Source organism: Schistocerca nitens, chromosome 9, assembly GCF_023898315.1.
Source record: "Schistocerca nitens isolate TAMUIC-IGC-003100 chromosome 9, iqSchNite1.1, whole genome shotgun sequence".
Lineage (NCBI taxonomy): Eukaryota > Metazoa > Arthropoda > Insecta > Orthoptera > Acrididae > Schistocerca > Schistocerca nitens.
Window position 1 is genome coordinate 401,136,816 of NC_064622.1, and position 13,707 is coordinate 401,150,522.

General features: G+C 37.8%; 1 protein-coding gene across 1 annotated transcript in view; it reads right to left on the minus strand.

Moving 5' to 3' along the window:
* Positions 1–6,962: 6,962 nt before the first annotated feature.
* Positions 6,963–13,707, minus strand: part of LOC126204274 (aldo-keto reductase family 1 member B1-like) — a 78,745-nt gene continuing 72,000 nt past the window's right edge. The window contains exon 6 of the mRNA XM_049938662.1: positions 6,963–7,115. Within this exon, the coding sequence (XP_049794619.1) occupies positions 6,963–7,115 (153 nt within the window). The remainder of the gene's footprint in view (positions 7,116–13,707) is intronic.

Sequence of the window (13,707 nt, forward strand, 5' to 3'; positions counted from 1 at the left end):
TGCAGTCATGTTTGTGTCCTGATTTTTATTTCCTAAGAGCTGAAGAAGAAGCCTCAGAAATGTTTAATGATCTTGGAGGATGAAAACCAATAAATATCAGTGTAAGAGGACAAAGAAAGGAAGGAAGATTAAGGTATCACACATAATAAATTCTCAATAAATAGCATAATGTGGCTGGTAAATTTTGAAAGAATTAGTTCTATTACATATACGCAAATCTGAGTGTATATCAAAAGTGTGTACATGCTCTTCACTGTAAGTGGACTAATCAGTCTGTTAGTCTTAAACTGCTAAAGTTAGAAGCTTTGACTAGTCATTTGGTTTTTGTTTTAGTCAATTTTATCTAGCTGATGTACTGTATGAGGTAATCACTGTTGCCTGCTGTTTTGTACGTAATTCTGTTTTCTACTATTTCCTTTTCTAGCGACAAATGTTCATAGTTGTTGCAGTTATGCTCTTTATTACACAAGTCAATACATAATATGATTTCAGTTTCTATTGTGAACAACAATTAAGCAGTTTTTACCTCTGTGCATGACTTCAGTGGAAGGAAGAAGCACAGGTTAAGGTGTCTACATTCTTTGATACAGGTATAGCTTGTCCTCCTCCCTCTCCCCCTCCCACCCCCACCTGCCATCTATCTCATTTCCTCCAATCTTCACAATCTCCTTTGGCAGTCAGCCACCTTGCTGTTAACACACTGCACAGCATTTTGGCAATTGCAGGACTGGGCTGCAAAAATATTCATCACATACCACAGACAGCCTGTGGACTGCTAGTTTCACACCCAAGGTCTACAGTAGTAGGAAAGTCTGTATTGTGACCACTGTTGCTGTTGCTGACATATTAAGCTGAGAGTTACCAAGTAAATGTTGTCTAAATGGTAATGCTGTAGCCATTTAACTGTTATTTCATTCCTTCTGGATACACTGCTGCAATTTCTGAGTAGCTAGTGTCTAGTGATTCATTATAATCCTTTTAAAATAAATTACAATTCATAATACATCTCAAAAATACTGTATTATTATTTAACCACAGAGAAATTTTTATGGTACTATTGTGTATGGGATTTATGCAAGCTATAGGAACAAACACTTAATGTAGAGAAGTGTAAAATTGTACATGTCATGAAACCAAAAAAATCCATGTATGTGATTAATGATCTACTACTAATTCCAAGAACCAGTTTACACAAAAAAACATATAAAATGTTATTCTAGCCACTACAGTATATATCACCCTCATAGAAATGAAGTAAATTTCAAAAATGCAAGAAGTTTCATGAAAAAAATTACTAAAACGTGTGCTAGTTCTGTCAGTGGATTCTGATGAATATTCAGTATAAGAAAAAGTACCCTGAATCTTGATTTTAATGTGACTTTTATAATGTAAATGCAGTTGAAGACATGAACCATGGAGGCAAAACAAATAATGCTGTTGATTTTCCCAGTGACATATCCCACACAATGATGTTCTATTATCAGGTCAAAAAGTAATAAGCAATAGACTGAAAGTTCATCATCAGATTTTAAGAGAATTAAACGGAAGAAACATAACAGGAACATCCCAGCTTCCATCATGGCTGCAAACACAGTTGAATTTTAAGATTTAGTGGAAGCTGTTTGATATATTGTTCCTCACATTCAAAGCTAGTTTGATTTCTGATTTGTAGATAATCTTATAAAAACCAGTCTAGAGGCAATCTATACCTTTTCCGCATCTTTGACAGTTGTCTTCATTTGTCCCAGTTGACTTACAATTTTCTGTAATACCACTAAAAAGTAAAATATGTTACCTGGTCATTTTTATAATGAAGTAACTTATCATCAGCTTGCTTGAAGTAGTATATTTACAAAAATATCACAGTTATGTGGCACATGGTGCCTGCTACAGAAAGGTTAACAGTAAAATAACATCAAAATAAATCTGTAGCACTTTGTAGTTTCTTTGCAGAATTTTTTCTGTTCAGGTACATCTTCTGTGGTGTCTCAGAATTCATCATCAAAAGGGTAATATTTAGAAGCTTTTGCTCTGTAAGAGAGAGAAATTTCCACAAGATTACATAAAATTTTTGTATGCTACACACTATCACCAGCCTACGCATTAATCTTGGCTCTTCAATATGAAAGCATGGCAGTAACTTTTTCATAGAAATATTATTGTGATAATCTGTAAATATGGATAATGAGCAGGTTTGATGATAGCAGTTTCACAAAGAAATGTAGACAGCTGTTATAAAATTTATTCTGTATTGTTCAAAGACATCTAGAACTGGTCATCAGACAGGCAGATTGATGAAAGTGGGTTGGTGTCATCCTCAGTGGTCATCATAATTTCTGAGCCTACAGATATGATACTGCATTGCTGAGCCACAGAAAGGATGAGATGAGAAACGTAATAAAACTCATCATGCAATAGGTGGTAAAAGTGTGTTTACATATCAGTGAAAAAGCAACACCTAATACTTGTTGATAGCAATGTCTGAGCAAGGCAACTCTAACTATCTGCAGTCAGATTGACATTTAAATAAATGAATAAATTTAAGTACCTATGAAAATGGTTTACCCTACACAGTGACATATACCTTATTATAAAAGAAAATTTAGAAGAATGCAAGTGTTTTTTTGGCCTATGATGTACACTAGGACCCAGGTAGTTCACACTCTGAACTAAGATCAATGTACATAACATTATTTTCCAACCAGTTGAGCAAAAATGTGGTCAAGGAGGATGGCTGGTACAGGGCAGCTCAACATTTTTGAAAGAATTCTGAGGTAAATCCTAAGTCTAGTAAAATATGATAAAGAATATAATAGAGGGAAACATTCCACGTGGGAAAAATATATCTAAAAACAAAGATGATGTAACTTACCAAACGAAAGCGTTGGCATGTTGATAGACACACAAACAAACCCAAACACATTCACAAAATTCAAGCTTTTGCAACCAATGGTTGCTTCATCAGGAAAGAGGGAAGGAGAGGGAAAGACGAAAGGATGTGGGTTTTAAGGGAGAGGGTAAGGAGTCATTCCAATCCCGGGAGCGGAAAGACTTACCTTAGGGGGAAAAAGGGACAGGTATACACTCACACACACACACATATCCATCTGCACATATACAGACACAAGCAGACATTTGTAAAGGCAAAGAGTTTGGGCAGAGATGTCAGTCGAGGCAGAAGTAAAGAGGCAAAGATGTTGTTGAATGACAGGTGAGGTATGAGTGGCGGCAACTTTAAATTAGCGGAGGTTGAGGGCTGGTGGGTAATGGGAAGAGAGGATATACTGAAGGGCAAGTTCCCATCTCTGGAGTTCGGATAGGTTGGTGTTGGTGGGAAGTACCCAGATAACCCGGACGGTGTAACACTGTGCCAAGATGTGCTGGCTGTGCACCAAGGCATGTTTAGCCACAGGGTGATCCTCATGACCAACAAACACTGTCTGCCTGTGTCCATTCATGCAAATGGACAGTTTGTTGCTGGTCATTCCCACATAGAAAGCTTCACAGTGTAGGCAGGTCAGTTGGTAAATCACGTGGGTGCTTTCACACGTGGCTCTGCCTTTGATCGTGTACACCTTCCGGGTTACAGGACTGGAGTAGGTGGTGGTGGGAGGGTGCATGGGACAGGTTTTACACCCAGGGCGGTTACAAGGGTATATGATAAAGAATGGAGATGACAGACATATGAAAAGAGAGGCATGGCATAATGAGAAGTCAGTGACTTAAAAATACATTGAGGAGCAAGATAATCCAACATCTGGCCACATTACAAGAATAACTGATACCAACTTTCTCCATATGGCATAGATACTGAGCCACAGATAAGCACAATAAAAAGACTGTCACAAAATAAACTTTCAGCCAACAAAGCCTTTGTCAAAAATAGATGACAGACACCCCTCCACACACACCCTCACTCACACATTATCTGGCAGACGAAGCCACACTATGAGGCAACATGGAAGAGGTAACTGGGTGGGGCAGGGAAGAGGGAGGGATAGCAGGGTAGGGGCGACTGACAGTGAAGTGCTGTTGAGGAGTGTGCTGAGATGAGTTGGAGAGAGGGTAGGGCAGATAGGTGCAGTCGGGAGGTTGGATGGAGATCAAAGGAGAGGTTGGGAGAGGGGGGGGGGGGGGGAGGTAGTGGAAAAGGAGAGAAAAAGACTGGGTGCATTGGTGGAATAGAGGGCCGTGTAGTGCTGTTATGGGAACAGGGAAGGGACTAGATGGGTGAGGACAATGACTAACAAAGGTATTGTTACATTCCATCCTGAATTTTCCATTGTTTGATACCAATGTTCTCTGGGCTGCACTGGAGCAATTGCCACAAAATCTTTCAAACTTGGTAAATCAAAATATTATGCTGGCAGAACAAGCACAAAAAGTCTTAATGAGGTGAGTATTTCATGAAGATTGTGGCTCTAAATTGACAGAGACAGAAGTAACTCACCAAGAGTGCTTGGTCTTTAGTGTCAGTAACTGCTTGGTTATTATATTGATGATTGACAATAGGTAACTTTGAGAGGCATATCTTAAGTAAGAAAGGGTGAAAATATGGATATGTCAGTGACTGTTTATAACAGTCCTAACACTGCCAGTAATTTTTTTGTGGCTCTTTCAGCCAGCAGGGGAAGTGGGGAACACTGTAACAGAAAAGATATTCTCTTAAATTTTGAAAAATGTGTTTGTGAAAGTATTAATTATTCTTTTCATGCATTTACCGTTTAGGTTCTCATTGTATTCATTTAAAACTCAAAGACATGGTGTGGCATTGACGTTGGTGTATTTATTGAAAATATTAAGTTTAAATGCACTGTGACATTGTGCCTCAGTGCAAGAAAAATGACATAACTCATATTTTACCTACTTCTGACCACAACTGCAATTAAATGCCAGAAAAAGTCAATATTTACAATTGTTGAAAATAATAACAGTTTATTACAATATTCATCGAACATTAACAATTTTTATTGGCATCTAATTTAAGACATCCATACTGCCTTTTGGTTTTCTCCAATCAAACAGGTTTTGGTGGTATCATTACTACACTTTTTTCTGACACATATGTTGTGTCAGCTATGAGAGGATATACAAATGTGCATGTATTTTTGGCCTCAAATGGAGAAATGCCACTTCATAGTCACCACCATCATTCTTATTCCTCATCAGTTTACCAGTAAAGTGAAATGGATTCTTGCAAGAATACCCTAGTAAAACATCGAACATTAACAATTTTTATTGGCATCTAATTTAAGACATCCATACTGCCTTTTGGTTTTCTCCAATCAAACAGGTTTTGGTGGTATCATTACTACACTTTTTTCTGACACACATGTTGTGTCAGCTATGAGAGGATATACAAATGTGCATGTATTTTTGGCCTCAAATGGAGAAATGCCACTTCATAGACACCACCGTCATTCTTATTCCTCATCAGTTTACCAGTAAAGTGAAATGGATTCTTGCAATACCCTAGTAAAACATAATCATCTTGGAACAACTGGCTCAATTTTGATGTTTGATAGCACCACTGAGTAATCTAAAGAACTACAGAATTTGTCTTCCATTGTTTCAGGCAAGTCAGATTATTTTGAAAATGGACTTATCTTGTTGATTTTAGTTTTCTTTTCCTTTTCATCTTTTGCTGCCACGTGAATGATTTTCAAACACTTTTTCAACTTGGTTATGTGTTGCAGCACAACTCATTCCCCTCTTCCTCCCCCCTCCCCCCTCTCTCCACCACTACTTTCATTCTTTCATATCTCTAAAAATATCAGGACCAACTAAATTCTGACATGGTGCATCTTCCTCAGTTGGTGTATTAGAAGGGTCTTCATGTGATTCGCTAAAACCATTATCACTGTCAGGGGCTTTTGATGTAGCATGCATGTATAATGGTCCATTTGCATGTCTTTTACAGTCACTTTACTTTCTGGCAGTTGGAAGTGGTTACAGAAGTATTGTGGCCCAGGTATCTTGGCTTCAGACTCCTTTTCCTCTGTTGTGATGCCTGTGTCAGCCTGGGAAGTTTCTTAAGACACCACCTATTGATGAATGATTTCAGACTCTTCTTCTTTGCTACATATGTATTCACTTTCTGTTCCAAATGAGTAAATTGCATAGTTACAATTGGTTTTACTCCAAGTTATAAAATATTTGTCTTGTAGAACATCTCTTGTGTATTCTGGTTGTCAATCAATGGCCTTCTTATTTTCATAGAGATGTCAACAAGCAAGTCTCCAAGTCCCCGGAGATTCTGCGAATTGGAGCATATCTCATAGGCGGGACATTAGGGGCTTGGAATAATCACTTACTGCACCAAGTGCTGCACCATGCCATAATATCATCACCTGCAGCTCCATTTCACAGGTGTGCTGCATTCACCCCAGCATATGGTACATGTACAAACCTAACAAAAATCTCAAAAACAGAAGACAGTTAACTGATTTGTTTCTTAGTTTGTTCTGTGAAAGACTAAATTAAAATCATGTATGAGTAACGACATTAGTTTTGTAGTGCCTTCTCCAGTACCTCTTCATAATTGCATATAATGAAGCAAAGGAGAAAGCTCCTTTTTAAAACTTGCAGACATCATTTTTCAGATTGAAAGGGTGAGGTATAACACATTGCTTTGAGCGAACTGTTATCAGCAGGCTTCTAGAATAGGGATTGCACTGTTCATGTTCCTACAACAGTGTTACACTGTGCCCCACACCCAGCTTTATATAATTTCATAAGTTTCAAAAAAAGTGCAAACCATTACGAATTTTTCACAGTGTGGCATAATACACTAATATGTGTCTATTGCCATCATACTCAGATATACAGCAAGTTTTTATGTCTATAAACAATTATTCAAGCTATTGGCAAGTGTCATACAAAATATCTTTTTTAATTATCACTAGTATCAATAATAATAGGCAAGCAGTTTGTTTTTAAGTAATCTAATTTGTCTCACATACTCACTCAGTAAATGGAAAGATCCTATAATTCTTGTTAAGTGTATTTATGTAGGTTATGTCATCACTGATGATCTTAAAATCAAATATCTGGATGTTTTGCTCAATTGACTTCTTGTTGAAGGGCTTTGGGATTGGTACTGCACCCAGCTGAAACTGTAAGAAAAATTCTGAAATATATATTGACTAGTATAGAATGATGGTAATGAGAACTTGTATTAAATAATTAATATATTGTTGCCCCAAAGTGGAAATACAAACATACATGATTACTCACTAAACAATTTGTATTGTCTGGATACTTGTAGGCACCATAAATACCAACAAAAATTAGAATGTATTATTTCTCATATTGGTAGTACAGCCAATTAGTAATTAATTTGTTTCTTTGTTTGCTCCATTAAAGACCAAATTAAAATCACATATTAGTAATTAAATTAGTTTTTTAGTGCCTTCTCAAGTACTCCTTCATATTTGCATGTATTTCTTTCCTGTACCTTAATTTGTTTGTCATAGAATCATTGTATAATTCACAAACTCATTCTCTTCAAATTCACATGTCGGTCATAGTGATCAGATGATGACTATTAAAAGAAGTGAACAGTTACAGCAAAACCCACATTGCACCTTGTGAAAATGGACAGTTTGGTACACTGTGTCCATTTACTGCCATATGTGAGATGCTGGCACATTGTCTAAAGTAGATAACTCTACATCTTGTAGAAGTGTTTTTAAGACCTTGGTATTATTCCACTCACTTCTCATTATATTTAATCATTAGTGGTTTTTGCTAGTGATAGTGAAAATCAGTTTTAACTAAACTGTGACTTACACAGTCACAACACAAAAACAATTTTTATGTTGACTTAGCCTCTTTGTCCATCATTTAAAATTAAGTTATTTACTCTCTTGGTAAGAGATTCAACAGGTTCTCATATAACAAAAATCAAGAAGCTGGGAATCCCCACCCATTCAAAAGAAAATGAAAAACATACCTTATTAGCCACTCTAGCCACTCACTCTACAAATTATCTAAATATCCATATTCAGGAACTCAAGAGTTCTATTAGCTACATGTGTACTGTGGCAGACTGGGACATAACATAACAAAGTGATTGATATCATAGTTAAGATATTACAGAATCAACATTGATGTACGCATGGTGTGGGGAGATGGGTCTTCACCAAGGGCTCAGGCACAGAAGGGGCAGTGTGACACTGTTCTATTGTGACACTGCAGCTTTTCAGCAGTGCATTCAGGCATGACATCATTTTTTATGATGACAGTGTGCCACCATATCAAACTGCACAGGTGGAGAAGCTCATGGAACTAGAGGATATTTGGTAAACAAAATGGGGTGCCTAATCCCCTGACTTAAGTACCACTGAGCACTTCTGGTCTGTGATGGGGAGATGTATTCCAGCATGTCCACATGCATCAATGACCACTCAGCAGTTGCAAAACATGTTGGTAGAGTAATGGAATACCCTACCACAAGATTTATATGTAAAATAATGGAAAGGCACCCACTTACCTATAGTAGATCAATGTATGGGGCACAGAAACATGTAAGAGAAAACAGCATTCACACTAGGTTTCAAGCACTAACTCTTTTTGTAGCAATAGTGCATACATTCACACACACACACACACACACACACACACACACACACATAAAAGCCCAAACGCATACTCCCATGGCCACAAAAAGACTACTTATTGATACTTGACTACCGAAAGCAGTAACTGAGTATCAATAATTAGCCTTCTCTGTGGCCACATTTCTGTTATGTGTTCCTGTGCTCCACACATCAATCTGCTGCAGGTGGGTGATCACCTTTCTGTTACTTTAAGTGTTGCTCTATCCAGGAATTTCCATTATTGTTCTACCACAAGAACTCCTTACCAATCTTGTGGCCAACATAGGAGCACCTTGCAGACCATGCACTGCTGTCCATGGTGGCCACACACTCTATTAAGAACCATGTCCTGCTTTTTATAATACCCAGCTGTAAAGTAGTAGACCGGCCGAAGTGGCCGAGCGGTTCTAGTCGCTTCAGTCTAGAACCGCGAGACCGCTACGGTCGCAGGTTCGAATCCTGCCTCGGGCATGGATGTGTGTGATGTCCTTAGGTTAGTTAGGTTTAAGTAGTTCTAAGTCTAGGGGACAGATGACCTCAGATGTTAAGTCCCATAGTGCTCAGAGCCATTTGAATTTTGTAAAGTAGTAGACTGGGACGATTGTTAATGAAAACTGTGATTCACAGTGTATCGAAGCACTGTATTCTATCCTGCCATGTTTATGCAAAGTAGTACAAACACATGAATGTACCGGGTGATCAAAAAGTCAGTATAAATTTGAAAACTTAATAAACCACGGAATAATGTAGAAAGAGAGGTAAAAATTGACACACATGCTTGGAATGACATATTGCTAGAAGCATGAAAGATCTATTGCATGCATCGTTTGGTGATGATTGTGTGCTCAGCCGCCACTTTCATCATGCTTGGCCTCCAAGGTCCCCAGACCTCAGTCCGTGCGATTATTGGCTTTGGGGTTACCTGAAGTCGCAAGTGTATTGTGATCAATCGACATCTCTAGGAATGCTGAAAGACAACATTCGACACCAATGCCTCCGGACATGCTTTACAGTGCTGTTCACAACATTATTCCTCAACTACAGCTATTGTTGAGGAATGATGGTGGACATATTGCGCATTTCCTGTAAAGAACATCATCTTTGCTTTGTCTTACTTTGTTATACTAATTATTGCTATTCTGATCAGGTGAAGCGCCATCTGTCAGACATTTTTTGAACTTTTGTACTTTTTTGGTTCTAATAAAACCCCATGTCATTCCAAGCATGTATGTCAATTTGTACCTCTCTATCTACATTATTCTGTGATTTATTCAGTTTTCAAATTTATACTGACTTTTTGATCACCCGGTATATTGCAACACTATAAATTCAATACACTGACATAATTAAAATACCTGGAACATAATTATGAAAACATATAACAAAAATGTGTTGAAATATAGCTACTATCCAAAAATATGTGCAACTAAAATAAAAGAATCTTAAAACTTGTTTTTACAAAATTTGTACACAGGGAACAGATTGTAATTCTTGTTCAGCTAAGTGTAAAGATGTTGGATTCATTTTAGCATCAAAATCAAACTTGGTTTGAAAAGTTATTGAGATTCATAAATTGTAGAAGATTATTTAATGTATTTTGGCAGTGGTAACTATTATTTTAACTCATTAACCCTTTTAGAAAGGTAGTGACAAATGTCGCATATATTGCACACGCCTCTTCTTCCCCCCTCTCTCTGTCCTTCACCTTCTCCACCCCTCTCTGTACATCTTCTCCTCCCCTTATATCTGTCAGTTCCCTCCTCATCCATACACACACACACACACACACACACACACACACACACACACACACACACACACACACACACACACGTACCTACACAGTTTATGGAAGCTGAATTTATGATGAGTCATGACTTGACTTGTTGATACTGGGAAGCTCCCCTAATGATATAGAGAAAAAAGTACTGATCATTCTTTCATGGAAGAGGTTTTAGTCAAGGCATTGGGAAAGAAATTAAAGGTGAAGATTACTATTTATGAGGATGACCTATTGATGGCTACCAAAAGGTTGGACCAAGATTGTCACATTCTGTGCAGACTATTTCAACATTTAACAAAAGGAGGACTGATTCTGACATGGTCAAAACTGAATATGTTAGGAAAAAGTAAATTTTTTTGGAGATATAATGTGTGGTGTTCAGATTTTGTCTGCTCCTGAGGAGAAAAGGGCAGTTAAAGAGTTCCCAGAACCAAACAGCCAGAGATAGCTTAAGTCATTCAGGGGGCTGTTGAGCTTTATAGAAAATTTGTTTCTGAACAAGTGTTAAATAACCAAATTGTACATGCACTATTGAACAAGAATGAGAAATGGGAGTGGACCAACAAATGTCAAGAGGTTTTTAATAGTGTTAAAGAGTCATTTGATGAAAAGAGAATGTCATTCCATCCAGATATAAATAAATCTTTTTGTCTTTCAACTGACAGTAGTATTTCTGCAATCTCATCAGAGCTTTTATAGCCGATTAAAATATTTGATGGGTAGTTCACTGAACCATTTCATTTTGTGACAGAGTACAATCGAAATGTGAAGTAAATTAAAATGTATTGAAGTAAGAAGCTTTATGTACTGTGTAGAGCCTGTAATAGAACTGAGGATAGCAGCCTGGCCACTCTTGCTCCTGGTCCTCTGTGGGAGGCAGACATGCAGTCAACAGACCAGAGAGAGACCCCCTCTGCAACATCCACGTTTTGTTTGCCAGAATATTTTTCTATGCTGCTGAGCAGAAGGGACACAGTGTCAGATCAATAGGCAGAGCTAACAGTTTGATGCTACCACAGGGCATGAATCACTAATGTGAAATGAGCAATATCCCATTTGTTAAGGGGAAGTATGGTTGGTACAAAAAGCCTTTTAGTGCTTGCATGTGCTTTCTTTACAAGATGAAATGTGAGAAATATCACACTGAAGTGGAAGATGATTCTAGAGGAGCCAGTGGAGGCAACAAATGGATGGGACACAGGATATTTATTCTCAACTGGTGACGTGGAGTTTGCTCAGTGAAGGAATTCTACCCACAGTAAGATCTGCACGTGGTCCTCCCTTCTTACTGTCGAATTTGGGAACTGTAGGAAGTGCAAAAATGTTTAACAGTGACAGTGAACAATAATGCAATTGGCCAGAAGAAGAATATGAGCCAGCCAATTGAATATGTGGCCATGCCCAAGACATAGTTCTGGAAGAAGAAAAGAGACCACCTTGGAGGGACAGTTGTTATTAGGACAGCAACAGTGATACTTCCTGGTGGGCATCTGAGCCAGACATCAATTGCTGGTTACAACCAAACACACACACCACCTGCCTGATACGTGCTGGCAGCCCACAAGAGAAGAGACCAGCCATCTGCAGCATACCTGCCTGTTCCCTTCACAGTGCTATGAGACACCACTAACTGAACCCAGCACGCTGTCAGCATCATCGACAACAGAACAACTGTCACCTGGTAAAATGCACTATACCTCTTGCTCTCATGTAGCAACCACAATCTAAATATCCCTGTAGGGGTCCTGAAAATTTTATAATTGTTAATGGGCAAATTATTATTTCCTTTTCTTATGTATAAAGGTAATTTGTAAATTTACTTGAATAGCATGGTCCAAATCCATTTTGCTTCTATAAGTAAATATTTATGACTGATCTCTTTACATTCTTGCAGGTGGCAGTCCTATTCTTTTATGCATTTTCAAGATCCATACTCAGGTGCAATTTAATTTAATAATATATTGGTGGAATTTTGACGACAACATAAATTAGTGCCCAACATGGGATATGCCTTGTCATTAATTGCCAGTTGTGCATAATTTTGTTTTTTAAAGCACAGATCTTTTTCGTTGACATTTGATTTTCTGAATTAAAGCAATTATTGTTTTATGTTAATGTAAATTAGTGGAGTGGTATGGCAATTAGTTAGCTGTAGACTTACAAACATAATGCATGAATGTATGCTGTAGATTGTCTGTATATGATAACGACTTCAGGTAGTGGTTCAATTGTGGGTGCCTATGTTTCCTATTTGTGTCAGTTGTGTTGTCTTTGAGTTGTCTATCTGTGTTGTGTTGGTTGTCTTATTTTGGAGGAAATTAGGATAAGTCAGTTGTTTAGCCTGCCAGAGTAGTGGAACTAAGGAGTGAATTTAACTGATAATTTGAAGTGAATAGCAAAAGAAGATAATTTCAGACAAGGCAAGGGTTGAACTTAATTGTACAATGGGGAGTTTGGAAATAAATCTGACTAAGATAGAGGCAAGGCATAATGATAGTAGAGAGGTAAATGGTGAGGGAGCAAGTCAATCCAAAAACTTAATACGGAATGAAATATTAACGCAATTGTATGCAATGTTGAAGGATGATGTGGATCATAGAGAGGAACAACTCATTGTGCATGTGAATGCAATATTCTCAGAGACACCAAAAGAATGACTGATGCTCTCAAACAGATCTGGGAAGATTATAATCACAAATTTGTGAAAAAAATACTGTGACAGAAGATGAATTGCATTGTAATTCCACACATGAAATGACTGATGCAAAGCAGGAGCACCAATGAAAATATGACTGAGTGGTACTGAAGCCAGATGCAGAAGAGCAAATAATGTACGACATCTGGAAAAAAATCATGGATAGTGCCGATGAGATTGATGACACTTCAAATCAAGTTAGTGTTGTATAGCACAAGTTGTATACATCAGGAGATTGATTTGAGACCAAAACAAACAGGTATGCTGCAATTTGAAGTTGTAACCAGAGATAGCAGCAGCCCTTCTAGAGTGTGCATCACTACTAGCTCACTAGTAATTGATAGTTTTGAGATGCCTTATCTGGTAGAGTGTGATGCCACATCTTTTGACACAGCATCAAAAGATTCATTCCTCATGATCTTCACATCATTAAGTGATGCACAGGACATGAGATCACAAAAGATGTATTCAGAATGGATGCAGTCACTCCCACTCCAAAAACACAGTGGTAGATTTCCATTAGCAGGTGTCAGAAGACATGAAATGTTCAGATACAAAATTGACCTGCTTCATAACAAGTACATTGTTGTTGTTGTTGTGGTCTTCAGTCCTGAGACTGGTTTGATGCA